This window comes from Phocoena sinus, chromosome 11 (assembly GCF_008692025.1).
Source record: "Phocoena sinus isolate mPhoSin1 chromosome 11, mPhoSin1.pri, whole genome shotgun sequence".
NCBI classification, from domain to species: domain Eukaryota; kingdom Metazoa; phylum Chordata; class Mammalia; order Artiodactyla; family Phocoenidae; genus Phocoena; species Phocoena sinus.
In genome coordinates, this window is record NC_045773.1 from 75551028 (window position 1) to 75565261 (window position 14234).

At 35.3% G+C, this 14234-nt stretch overlaps 1 protein-coding gene across 1 annotated transcript in view; it reads left to right on the forward strand.

Annotated features, from left to right (window-relative positions):
- The window catches only part of CD2AP (CD2 associated protein), a 106927-nt gene that overhangs the window by 45069 nt on the left and 47624 nt on the right, over positions 1-14234 (forward strand). The window contains exons 4-5 of the mRNA XM_032649586.1: positions 4088-4188; positions 7261-7381. Of these exons, the coding sequence (XP_032505477.1) occupies positions 4088-4188; positions 7261-7381 (222 nt within the window). The remainder of the gene's footprint in view (positions 1-4087; positions 4189-7260; positions 7382-14234) is intronic.

Here is a 14234-nt window from a genome sequence, read left to right on the forward strand (position 1 = left end):
TTTTGATTATCTTAAGTGGTATATCAGCAGTATAGCTAGAATCTCGAATAGCTTGAATTTTTCACTTAATGGCCTAAGTAATATGATTTTTTTATTGCTGAGAATAAGAAAAAAATTTTAAAGAAGATTCAGCCATGTAGCAAATGGCTCAGTCTTAATGTTTCTTAACTCTTGATGATTATCTTTGCTTACTGGAGAAAAAATTGATTAAAAAAATATTTTTTTATATTAGAAAATTTTAAATGCTATAATAAAATCTGAAGATATACTTTCCAGAACCAAATGAAACCAAAAATGGATCAGAAATCTTTTTGTTGCTATCTCTGAAATTTTAGCATTCAACCTCCCAGCTTCTGAGTGTGGTATGCTTTTTATTTTAGCATTTGCTGGAAAAATTAAAACTATCCTTCAATAAGAAATAGTTCCACAGTTTAAGAACTCTGTTTGATCTGAATATTTAGATCTATTTTTTAGAACCATGAAATACTTGCCATTTTTGATGACCTACATTTGAAAATACAGGATTTTCTGTTTTAGTAGAAACAACAAGGAAGGTCACTTTAGTGTGTAATTTCACACAATTTGGTTTTGTTTTTCAAAAAATATAAAATATTTCTAAAAGGTTTTTCTGAAGTTATTTGACATTTATGTGTTGAATACCATAATACCTGTGGGTATGAAGACCATAAGAGCAATGTTAGTATGGACAGTCAAATCTGCCAAATAAAGCTGGGTATGGATAATGATTCAAAACTCACAGTTTAACAGAGGAAAACATCAAGTTACTGTGATACAGGGGTGATAGTAATGATTATACCTCATAGGGTTTTAGAGGTATTAACACATTAAGTAAATATTATAAGAAGTGCTCGATAAATGTTTGTAATTATTATTATAGTGTTTTATACTATTAAGAACCATACTAGAGATATATATAATGTGCAGTTAAGATTCAAATGAAAGGGCAGTTCTATACTGGAGTCATTGAGCAAGGTGTATTTAAGCTCTTCTTTAGGTAGGACATATCATTTACGTAAAGATTGGGGAGTATGGCCTTCTATTCTAGTTAGAATTGCAGCCCTTGGAAGACCCATGGAGATAAGTAAGTCCATGGTATTTTCAGGGAGTAAGGATCCAACGTGACTAGAGTGCATGAGCTTTGTTAAAGCACTCTAATCTGTAAAGGAGACAGCCTGATACAGTGGGAAGATAAAAGGCTTAGGAGTCAGAAGTGAGTGTCTTCTAGTTTTGCCTCTTTCTTGCAGTCTTGGACAATTACTGCTGAGTTCCTGTTTCTCATTGGTAAAATGATATGTATAACAAGTTTTTATGACCTTTTGTGTGGGAGATGTTTGTGAAGGACTTGGAGTGGTACTGGTACATAAAAGATGAACATATGTCCCTGTCTTTGTTGTACTTTGTTTATCCTCTTCCTTATTAATGGGTTTATTTATAAAATACTGATTAAAAAAAAAACTTGAGGGCTTCCCTGGTGGCGCAGTGGTTGAAAGTCCGCCTGCCGATGCAGGGGACGCAGGTTCGTGCCCCGGTCCGGGAAGATCCCACATGCCGGGGAGAGGCTGGGCCCATGAGCCATGGCTGCTGAGCCTGTGCTCTGCAATGGGAGAGGCCACAACAGTGAGAGGCCCGCGTACCACAAAAAAACCCACAAAACTTTATCATTAATTTCTTTGTAGATCTGAAAAGCTATATGGAGTTTACTTAAGGAAATACTCGTTATAGTTATTTTAAAAAATTGAATTTTGCATATCCTTTTATTGACAGTTCTACTCTTACATGCATTTTCTTTTCTGCTTGGTAAAGGTTCTGATACATTTTAGAAATTCAGTGAATATTTATTGACCAATATGTATGGGTAGACCATTGTATGTGCCATTTGAAATGTGAAGAATCTCCATATTTCTTTAATTGTGTTGTCAATTAATAGATAAGTTTAATATAGGCACTCGCCTTAACTTATGAGTGAACCATATAAAAATATGGAATCATATGAAAACTTTTTCTTTTTTAAATAAATGACTCACATTTTATAGCAATAGTAGGGGCTGTTGAGATGTTTTTATCCAATGTGGATTTTCCTTTGAAAAATGAAAAATTCCTTTTCAGATAATTTTGCACATTATTTTGGAAGAAGAGACTCTGGAGAATTATGCTAGTGTGAAAGGAAAAACAACAAAAACAAAGCTTTTGATTAGACTATAACTAGGTTTTAAGTGGAAAAGAGAGCATTGATAGGACATGACTGTTGGGACTGACCCCAAGATCTTTATTCTTTTTATACATCAGAAAGCACAGGTGCCCAAGTTTGTGTATGTCCCAGGTATAAACCGCCACCTAAATGAGAAGTAAACTCTGTTGTCAAGTGTTGTGTCCCGTGAGCAGGTGTGGATCACCCTCTGGCTGTCAGTTTCCTCATCTGTAAAATAAGACATTCAGCTCCTTGTGGGGCCTCACGGGGCCTCAGGGGCCCAGAGCGCTGCTGGGCGGGGTCAGGCCGCTGTCCTCTGGTGGGAGGACGCGGCATCCAGCCTGGACAGCTGCCAGGAGCGCATCCTTGCTGCTGCCGTGACTCCCGTTGGTTTAACTGGCAGGTGTCTGATTGGCACATGAAGTGTACGGGGAGTGATTTTCCTTTTTCTTGGCTAAATAGGGCAGGCTCTTTGGGAAGTGTGAAGTTCTGGTGTCTTTGCTGGCAAAGGTTCTGATTCTGCAAAGCTCTTTTAAATGTCCTCATCCGGTGTCCATTTCTGTAGATACAGCTTTTGCTTCCACTGGTGGGGGGGCTTTGGCTCGGCGGCCAGGCCTCCTGAGCTGCACTGGCTTTCCCTGAGATTGTTGGCCACCTGCAGTGTGTGCTCAGTTGTATTGTCTCTTTCATAAAACATTGCACATAATAACAGCAAGCAAAAGAGCTGCACAAATGTGTGTTGCCCACGTACAAATGGTGGGGGACCTGCTCTCAGAGAAGATTTAATACTGATTCTCTTGTGTGGTTCACTAACAGCTTAAATGAAAGTATTGGGCAGAGGAGGGTACATGTTTAAATTTCAATTTTCAGACATTTACATTTACTATTATTTGAAGTTCTGAAGAGCATTTTATAAGACATAGGACACTGGCTTGTGAAATGTAAACAATTACGAATTACTTTTTTTGTTCTGTAGTATAAATATGTACTGATTTCACGTTTTGGGGAAATTTCTGAAATGCATGGTAAAAATACTTTCGTCTCTATGCTTCTAAAATTGCTCACATACTTGGTAAATTTTGGTGTGAATGTCTTTTGCAGTATATCAATAAAATTTCAGTGTTTTCACAGAAAAAAATATAACTAGGTTGTTCAAAGCTAATTGATATATATGCTTGGGGGCGGGAGGCTAATTAATACTCTTTCTTCACTTTAACTCATTTAAAAAGATACTCATACTCATTAAAAAGAATCGTTACATTTTTTAAAGGCCTACATTTCCTAAACATTACTTGTCTGAATAAATAAAGCTTGTTTGAAAAGCTAAAGTAAAATTATTTTTACCTTCACCTGAGTTTGATTTTTATGTCAGAAAATAGAGCTTAAAGAAGATAAAATACATTTTGGATTTGTGCATTTTGTCTTTTTTTTTGACACAGCTACTCTTAAATTAGTGCATTTGAAGTATCTGTAGCTTTGATCAGGAAGTAGTCTGAAAATCACTGGCTTGGAGGACTTGACTGTGATAAATTTGTTGTGCCAACAGTGTCTTTTATTGTCTCTGTTTCCAGTCTCAAAATTAGCAGTGGGTATTTTACTTTTGTATAATCAGTGGGATCAGATACATAAATAGATTTCACTGCTGGGAGCCCACCTTATTTGTAGTCGGTGTGAATTTATTTTAGGATGAAGAGATAGTAACGTGGGGACAAGGTGGAAAGCCAGCCAGAGTAGATTGTGGTTAGCTGTTGAGAGTGCTTCCACGTACTGTTTTTATTCATACATGCAAATCCTATGACGATAAGCATAGTATGTAAATAAAGGTGCTACTGTTTGTTTTCATGATTTTTCTTAATTTTTTTGTGTTACCTCCTTTAGAGACCAAGAAGCGTCAGTGTAAAGTTCTCTTTGAATACATTCCACAAAATGAGGATGAACTGGAGCTGAAAGTGGGAGATACTATTGATATTAGTGAAGAGGTAAGGCAAAAACATGTTTTAGAGATAAAGCAGCAATTGGAATTGATGCTCTGGGGATTAGAAAAATGCTTTGTAAGAATATTAATTTGTTAAATTTATTTTTCCAGTTTCTTTTTTTTTTAATTTTAAGATACAGACTTTAAAATGGATCTTTAATGACTTAAAGTAAGGCTGTCTTATCTGTAGAAATAAAGCTTTATTCATCCTTGCTATGCCTGTATTTGTGTACTGAATTTGTATCTGTTGACTTTAAGAATAAAATAAGCTTTTTTTTAGCTCAAGTTAATATAATCTAAGTAGCTAAGAATATAAACCTTTTCTTTGATTCTTAATTCACTTTAGGTACAAGCCATAAAAATAGAAGGATTTTTTACTTTTTGCAAAGCAAAGGTATACGAAAGCAGAATGTTTTAAAAAGTTTTGTCTTGTTTGAATTATCACATTCAAATATTAACCCAAAAGCACTTTCCCTCATCTTAGTATCTTAGAATGAGATTTTAAAATATTAAAAAAAAATAACCTTTCATATCTCTGCTTTTACCATTAAAGAAATATTAAAGTTTTATTTAGCAGCTAAAGATGCCATTTTCAGAGTGTATGTTTTGATATCATGTATTGCCACTGAGATTGATTTTGTGTGCTAATATGTAATTTATCACTTGTTATGTTAAACTCCAATGTGTTTAGACAAAAGGCAGTTCTGGTTTATTTCTACCAGGTGGCAATAATAATAGTGTTTATCGAGCCTCTATTATGTCTGAAGCACCATTCTAAGTGTTTCACACTTATTATTTCCTTTAAGTTTCTAAACAACTTAAGGAGATAGGAATTTTTACCCCTATTTTACAAGCAAGAGACTGAATCACAGAGATAAGTGATTGGCTTATCTACTGTTGCTGCATGACACGCCATTCCAAATTTTGTGGCAAAAAACAACTGTTTTGTTAGGTTTGTTAGTTGTGTGGGTCCAGAATTCAGATAGGGCACAGAGGGATGGCTTGTCTCTGTTCTGTGGTGTCTGGGGGCCTCAACTGGAAAGGTTCAAAGTTGGGTACAGGTAAAATCATAGGAAGGCTCCTTCACTGACATGTCTAGTGTCTAGAAGCCTCAAAGACCAGGACTCCCTATGGAAAGCCATTATGTAACCTCTCCATTTGGCTTGGCTTTCTCACTGTATTGGGCTCTCAGGTGTCTCAGGATAGTAGGACTTATTACATGGCAGTTCAGGGCTCTAAGTGTAAGCATTTCAGTGAACACAGTGATAGCCTTTTATAATCCAACCTTGAAAGTGATAGTATCACTTTCACCACATTCTGTTGGTTACAAGAAAGTCATAAGCCAGCAAGATTGAAGGGAGTGGGGACAAAGCCTGCCACTTAATCGGTGGGAGGACTGTCAAGATTACGTGTAGATGAGCATGTGGGTTAGGTGATCTTGTTTCAGGTATTTTTATGCAAGTTCATATGCCTGGCGTGCAGAGCACCAGAATCTGAACCCACACAATTTGTTTTTGAGTCGGTGCTCTTTACCACTATACTACCCTGCCTTTTAAGAATTCCTTAATTAATAGGAATTTTATAGAGTTATTTACCCTAACTACCCAATTGCTGTCAATTTGGGATTTCAGGTGTAGTTAACAGTTTGATGATGTTCCCTTAGTTGTACCCGTTCCAGTTTGTTCTACGTATTTCCATCACACCTGGTTTGAAGAACTCTCAATCCTTTGGTGCCTCCTTAAGTCTGCTAAAAATTCTAAACTCTTCATATTTACTGCCTTATATTTCTCTCTTAAATAGCATGTATTCTAGGCACCTCGTATTTCAGCTATATATTCCATTAATAAGTCCTTTATTTTTATGGTACCACATTTTTCACATGCTTTGTGTCTGGTAAACTCTCATTTAGCCTTAACTGTCCAGCTCTTTTGCCATTTGCTTTTAGGGGAGCGTTTTTTTATTCGTATATGCCTTTCCTTTGTGCTCCTACAGCATTTTGTTCACACTTTTGCTATAACACCTCTCACATTATATTGTAACTATCTGCTCATTGTTTGTTTTCTTCTTTAGATTGTTTTATTCAAGGACAGAGATTTCTCATGTGCAAATTTGAATATTTTCATATCAGTTAACACCATGACTTGTACATAGTGCCTGTTGGATGAATAACTTATTAAATTTTCCTTTGTAACTGTGATGAGATGAAAAAAAATTTTTTAATATTTTAAACAGAAAAAAGAGCCTTTTCTAGCTATGATATTGCATGTACTGCTGTCAAGTAAATTTTGATAGTAAATAGTTTACTCTTTAAAAAATTATTTTTACTTATTAAGACCTCTTAGCATCCTTAGAAGAAATTATACATTTTAAAAGTTATTAATATCATTAAATAACTTCATAACTTATTATTATTAAATAATAATAAGCCTCATTATTTGTGAATGTAAACATTTTTCTAAGGAGTTTCGTTCCTGAGAATATTTCTGGTTGGGGTTGGGAGTGTTCAGTTGAGCCTGGCATCTGGACTTTTAAAAATAAGTGATTCTTTTTCATACTTGGGTTAAGACTCACTGTTCAAGTAAAATAGATAAATTACTTAGTAATTTTTTGTGCCATTTAGGAAGTTATATTCTTATATTCATAAAACTTTTTCCAAATCAGAAATTTTCAGATGCTTAAATAATGTATAACTACAGACAGAGGCTCCATAGTGTTTAAAACAGTGACATTCCAGAAGAGAGCTATCTCCTTGTTGCTGTTAATACATTATTCTTGGTTATCTGATACTTTCATGAAAATTACTTGCTTCATAGATTACAGTTGATCATAAATTCTCGTTGTTAAGTGTTGCAAAGTGCTATTGATATATGATTAATCCCATAGACGATTAATCCAATCCACACAGATTTAATCTACTCAAAATATATTTTTTCCCTTTGTGTTTTCTTGTAGATTTAAAGGGATTATTTTGCATCACTAACTTTGTGCTCATTCACTTCTATAGCTCAGTTTTTCTGTGGGGGAAGTGAAGACTTAAGAGAAATTTTTATTATCTTTGAGTTGTGAACTCTTTCAGGTAGAAGAAGGCTGGTGGAGTGGAACCCTGAACAACAAGTTGGGACTGTTCCCCTCAAATTTTGTGAAAGAGTTAGAGGTAACAGATGATGGTGAAGCTCATGAAGCCCAGGATGATTCAGGTAGACTATTTAAAAAATTTGAATAGATTTAAATAAACTTTATATTTGATCTAGTGTTTATTTTGTATTTTTTAAAACTCTAGTCTTACTTTTGAACTAAGAGCTTTATCTTATCTACCTTAAAAAAGCACTTTATGACAGGGACTTAAAGTGAGTATTTGCCTAAATATCTAGGCAAAGAATTTACTATTTTTCCTTCCAATGTCTGCTTCAACCTGAAGTAAATGTATAGTACCCTTATTATGAAACAATACTACTTATGTTATCTCATTTCTTTCCACTTAAGACCTACTTATATACAATTTTGCCCAGAGTTTGCAGATGGCTGAACTACTTCAGAAATAGTAGAAGTTTAAAAAAAATCTTCCTCTGGTTATTTTCTATATTCACACAATAGATTTTGTTTTCCATGTGCAGCCAGAATGTCATTTAAATTATTTTGTGATCTCTGTCATTTAGAGACTCACCTATAAATTAATCTTAAATTTGTTCACTATTCAAAAGTACGATTGAAAAAGATTTTATCCCAAAGCTAGATTTAATTTTTTTTACGTCTGTGAATTGCTGTGGGATTTAGGAGAATTTTTTTTTTTTTTTTAAGAGAAACTAAATTCATAAGTGGTAGTGTAGAGATAAGTAGATCTTTTTCTTTATGGAAAAGTATGTGTAATGAGAATGTTCAGGGTTTTGTACTTGCATTAACTAGTATTATTTGGCAGTTTTATAATGGTTAGATAGATTCAGATATTGAGGTATAGACATATAACCTTAGGGTTGCCAGTATCGCCTTTTTTTTCAAAGACAGTGTAATGTCAAGATATGAAGACTATTGTTTTAGTCCATTAGGGCGGCTATAACAAAACACCACAGACTGGGTAGCATAAACAACAGAAATTTATTTCTCACAGTTCTGGAGGCTGGGAAGTCCAAGATCAAGGCGAGCCAGCATAGTTGACTTCTAGTGACGCCCTCTTCCTGATGCATGGTTGGTGACTTCTCACTTTGTCCTCACATGGTGGAAGAGACAAGGGATCTCTCTGGAGCCTCTTTTGTAAGGCACTAATCCCATTCCTGAGGGTTCTGCCCTCATGACCTAATCACCTCTCAAAAGCCCCACCTCTTAATTTGTGGGGTTAGGATTTCAGCCTAGGAATTTTGCAGGGACACAAATTTGCAGACCATAGCAACTATATATCATTCAAAACAATGAGATGAAGTCTTAAGGTTGTCCAGACTGTTTCTGTACTTAGTACTTCATATTGCATTCCAGTGGACACTACTGTTTTTTAATCTGTCTAGGATGTTGGGCTCCATGATGGCATGGAGTGTGGTTTGGTCATCTTTGCTTAACTGTAGTTTCTTAGTGTGCAAAATGGGAATAATAATTTTTACCTAAGAGGACTGTTCTGTGAACTAGCAAGATAGTTTCTAAGCATAATGCTTGCAACATTGCAGATTGTTTTGAACCTAGTTTCTTTTGCTTCTTTTTGTCAGTACCTTCAGTATTTTGAAATTAAATAGGAAAGCATTATAAGGTTGTTATGTGTAGCAAATGCAATTTGTAAGTCTCACTGTCCTCAATGGTGAGGGAAAAAATTTTAGAGAAAAAAATTAAATCATTTTACATTTAATAGATGGTAATATTAAACATAATTTATAAAAGGTATCTAGAAATCATTGTTGAGATAATTCCTGAAGTTTTTGTGATGCATTTTTAGTTCTACCATTTTAAACCTTATAAAGAAAGTTCTCTGAAATTTTTATCCTCATCCATAATTATGGTTTGTTTGCACATGAAAGATTTATGCAGTTTTTTTCTCCTTCTGAAGAAAGTGTTGAGCTTTGAAAAGAGTCAAGTAATGAAATGGTAGAATAGGGCATGAAATGATAGAGCAAGCTCACAGACATCTAGGTTTAGAGCTACAAAGTCCTAGTACCACCCTCTCATTCTGTAACAGAGAAACCTAAAACTTTTAGAAATTACCACTTAATATTACTCTACATACATATTCTTAGAAGACTCAAGACTTCTAAGAATTTTCTGTTTCTGATCTCATTCCTGTGTACTTTTGCGCACTACCTCTCACTTTATGGGTCCATCCTTTAAACTGCAGTACAGTGATTTTTTTTTTTGAAACTTTTTTTTTTTAACTTGGAGCAACATTGCAAAAATAGGGAGGTCCCATAGTACCCTTTATCCAGATTCACCACCAATTGTTAACATTTTGCCTCGTTTGCTAATTTATTACTCAATTTCTATTCAAAAATCTGGGGGGAGGCTTCCCTGGTGGCGCAGTGGTTGAGAGTCCGCCTGCCGATGCAGGGGACACGGGTTCGTGCCCCGGTCCGGGAAGATCCCACATGCCGCGGAGCGGCTGGGCCCGTGAGCCATGGCCGCTGAGCCTGCGCATCCGGAGCCTGTGCTCCGCAACGGGAGAGGCCACAACAGTGAGAGGCCCGCGTACCGCAAAAAAAAAAAAAAAAATCTGGGGGTCTTTTTTCCTTTACCTTTAAGTACTTCAGTGTGTATTTCCTAAGAACAAGGGCAGTCTCTTATAACTACAGTACAGTTATCAAAATCAAGATATTTAATATTACCAGTACTGTTTAATTCACAGTCCATATACAGAATTCTTAATTGTTCTAGTATACTTTACATAGCTATTTTTTTCTCCTAGACAAGACCATGCAGAGAATTTATTTAAGTTTCTTTTGTTTAGAATAGATCCCCAACCTTTCTGTTTTTCTTGACCTTGACATTTTTAAAGAGTTTAGGCTAGTTATTTTGTATAATGTATCCCAGTTTGGAGTTTCAGGTTATATTTTACTGATAGGGCTACAGAATGATGATGTCTCATTGTATTGTATGGAGGACACATGTGCTTTGTGTCTTTTATTACTGGTGATGTTAAATTTGATTACTTGGTTAAAGCTGTGCTGCTACTGTAAGTTTACTGTTTTTTTCCTTCTAATTGATAAGTGTCTTGTGGGGAGGTACTTTGAGACTATGTAAATATCTTATTCCTCATCAGACTCACTCAGCAGTTAAAGCATCCACAGATAAATTTTGCCTGAATCAGTTTTTACTGTGATAGTTGCAAAATGATGATTTTCTAATTCCATCATCCCATCTGTTTATTATTTGACATTCTTCTATAGAGAAGAATTTTGCTTTCTCCCCAGTTGTTTTTTTTTTTTTAAATCAGCGTGGACTCATCAGTTGTTTCTTTTTTATTCACTAGGTATTAATCTATTATTGCCATTATTATTTATTTTGATACTGCCAGGTTTGGCCAGTGAGAGAGCCTTCAAACTAGTTTCTGTGACATTTAAAAAAATTAACCTTATTGGAAATACAATTTACATACGGTAAACTGTGTATATGTAAAATATATAATTTGATGATTTTGACAACTGTATACATCCATGAAAACCACTACCACAATAAATGTACAGGACATTTCTATCATCTTTATGATGCCTTGTAAACTGAGCCCTTAAAATATGTACAAAATTTAAAGTCCATATGGAGCCACTAGCAAAAGACAAATTTAAATTTGGATGTAGTTCATTACTTTCATAATTATAAAACTTTGGGCATTCCTTGCAGCATTCAGCCTTCTTTGAATTTTAGTAACCTTGCAGAATCATATCTGTTAAAAATGTACTTCCTTGCTTGCTTAACCCCTTTCCAATAGCAGTGCATTCTAAATGTGGAGCTTTGTGATTATGGGGTGGGAAGTCAGTGGTTGAAGTACACTGTAATTCCTTTTTTTTTTTAACTCTAATTTTTAGGCAGAAAGTTTTTGCATATTGATGTAAATGCCAGGAAGTGAGTACTTTATAAGGTCTTTAGAACTTTAGTGATAAAGGCATAGAGTCCTTTAAGTTTTAATGTAAGAGTTTGATATCTTATGCATTATGACTTAGAGAATTCATGTCCACTATTCCTGTGTCCTAACAAAATATAACATCTTCTATGTATAACTGGTGTTTTGATAGTCTTTTTTAGTCAGTAAAATGGTGTATGTTTCTGGTAACTGTTATAAGAATTACCAACTGTACATAATAAATTTTTAAATTTGTTTTTTGCTTATAGTATTAGAATACCATATCCACTGCATTTGTTTATTTTACATAGTTTCTTCTTACACTCCTTTACATTTAGTAGAGCTCTTCTCTTCTTTTAATAAATAAACTGAAGTATATAGGATGATGTTCATGGTTTGACCAGTTAAATTCTAGCTATTACTGCTAAGAAGATAATTCTGACTCTAGACAGTAGGTTGACAGTATTACCTGAGCCTTAGGGTAACTTATTTTTATGCCCTCAGTTTTCATTGAAGAACGGTGGTATAAAAGCTATAAAAAAAAAGCCCCTATTATATTTAGGAATGTGGTAAACTTATAATCTATTCTATTACTCAGTTGTTTCTATATAAAATCTCAAGATTAGTATCTTTTTAGTAGTCAATTTCAGGAAAAGCTTTGCTTCTCTAGGGAAGTGTGATATTTCTGTTTTTATAATGAAATGACTGCCCTTTCATTTTGTCAAATATTCTTAGGCTTTCTTGTTTAGAGTGTCTTTTTGTCACCTTTCAGATTCCACTTATTTCCTAAGTAGGACTTGCTTTCAGTTTTCCTTCTTTTTAATAAAGCCAGTGACTATATCTACTGGTATTTTATCCCTTGTTAAGTCTTCTCCCCACATTAAGCCTATAAAAATCTCCATTTTTGGACTTCTGTGGTGGTGCAGTGGTTAAGAATCCGCCTGCCAATGCGGGGGACACGGGTTCAAGCCCTGGTCCGGGAAGATCCCACATGCCATGGAGCAACAAAGCCAGTGCACCACAACTACTGAGCCCACGTGCCACAACTACTAAAGCCTGTACGCCAGAGCCTGTGCTCCGCAACAAAGAGAAGCCACCACAATTAGAAGCCCGTGCACCACATCGAAGAGCAGCCCCTGCTCACCGCAAACAGAGAAACCTGCTCACAGCAACGAAGACCCAACGTGGCCAAAAATAAATAAATAAATTTATTTTTTAACAAAAATTTCCAGTTTGATGTCTAAACAGGCATCTTGAACTAAGATGGTCAAAACTGATCTTCTTTTCTCTGTACCCAAATTTGCTCTGTACAGTCTTCTTCATCTGAGCTAATGGCAACTCCATCCTTCTTTTACTTAGACCAAAGAATTGGATTCACCTTTTACTCTTTATAATACCACACTCTATACTTGATTCAGTAACAGATTTTGTCACCTACTAAATAAATGTACAGAATCTGTTTTCTTTTACCACCTCAACAGCTGCTACCCTGGTGTAAGTTATCTTTTCCTGTATAATTGCAAAATCTGTTATTTGCCATTACCTCCCTACTGAATGTTAAAGTGCTTACTTTCCAGTAGCTGTCCATTTTACTTAGAGTAAAAGCCAGTCTTCTTAAATTGGCTATAGAACCCTCCAAGATCTGGCACCACCAAATGTCTCACCCCCGCCTCTCTGACTTTATCTCCTACTTAACCATCCCCTTTGTTCTCATTAGTCTTCTTACTGTTTTTAAAGATGTCAGGAACATTTCTGTCTCACAGCCTTTGTACTTGCTGTATACATTTGCTCTGAATGTTCTTTGAGATATCCTTAATGGCTTTCAGTTTGATTTCAGGATTCTCCTCAGAAATCACCTTTTCAGTGAGGCCTTTCCTAATAACTCTGTATAAAACAGCAAAAAGCTTCTATCTTCCATTCTTTAATTCCCTTATCTTCTTTGATACATTTGTTATTATTTCTTATTTATTTTCTTATTGTCTGTCTACCCCCATAGTAGAATATAGATTTTGTTTTGTTCACTGCTGCATACCTAGTTTCTAAAACAGTGTCGCAGTGTTGCTCAGTGGATGAATGAATGCATAGTGGTTTGAGGCGTACAGAGAACTTTTCAAATACTTTGTCATGTTAAATCCTCATAATTTTTGAAGTTAGTGTCACCTCCACTTTAAAGGTGAAGAAATTATAACTCAGATTATTTAACCACCGAGTGGTAAAATCACAACTGGAATTCTCTTCTTTGGATCTTTTTACTTTACTATTTTATTTAACATATAGGGGTGAGGCTGTTAGGTAATTCTCACTGTTTTAGCTCATGTGTTTGCATGTCAGTCATGCCTATAGAACTGTCTTTTCGTGTACTTTCACCCCTGTGAGAAATAGAGCAGTAATATGTGGGTTCGATGGCATTTCCCATGGACTCAGTGCATTCCCAGATCTGAAATTTAAAAGTTGAAGTGAAATTCTAAATATAAATACTATTATTTAGTTAATTCAACATTCATATGTTTGTTCATTCAGTATATTGAGTGCTTATTGTTGAGCATATTGTGCATGTTTATGGGAATACAATGATGAGCAACATAGTCATGATTATTCCCCATTTTGAAGCTTTTGGTCCATGGAGAAAGAAAAGAATATTAGACAAGTGATTATAATTCAGCATGAGAAATATTTGTGGCAGGAAGATTCAGGGTGCTGTAGATGTGTAAAGAGCTAACTCAGACTGAGAAGGATGTAAGGGAATGCGCCCCATAGGAAGTTAAAGATTGAGATCTCAGAATGGGTAGGAGATCCCTAGGCAGGTTTGTGGCAGAGGGTAAAGAATGAGCAGAGCAGTTTCAAGATCCTGAAAGAGAGTCAATTCAGAGGGATTATAGAGTGTATAGTTGGATGTGGTAAGTTTTGAGGCTAGAGAAATTGTTGGGTCAGGCTTAAGAAGCCATTACAGGACTGGTAGTCAAGTCACAGAGAAGCCTGAGAGGGGAGAGAAATGATCAGATTACTTTATTTATATAAATTTA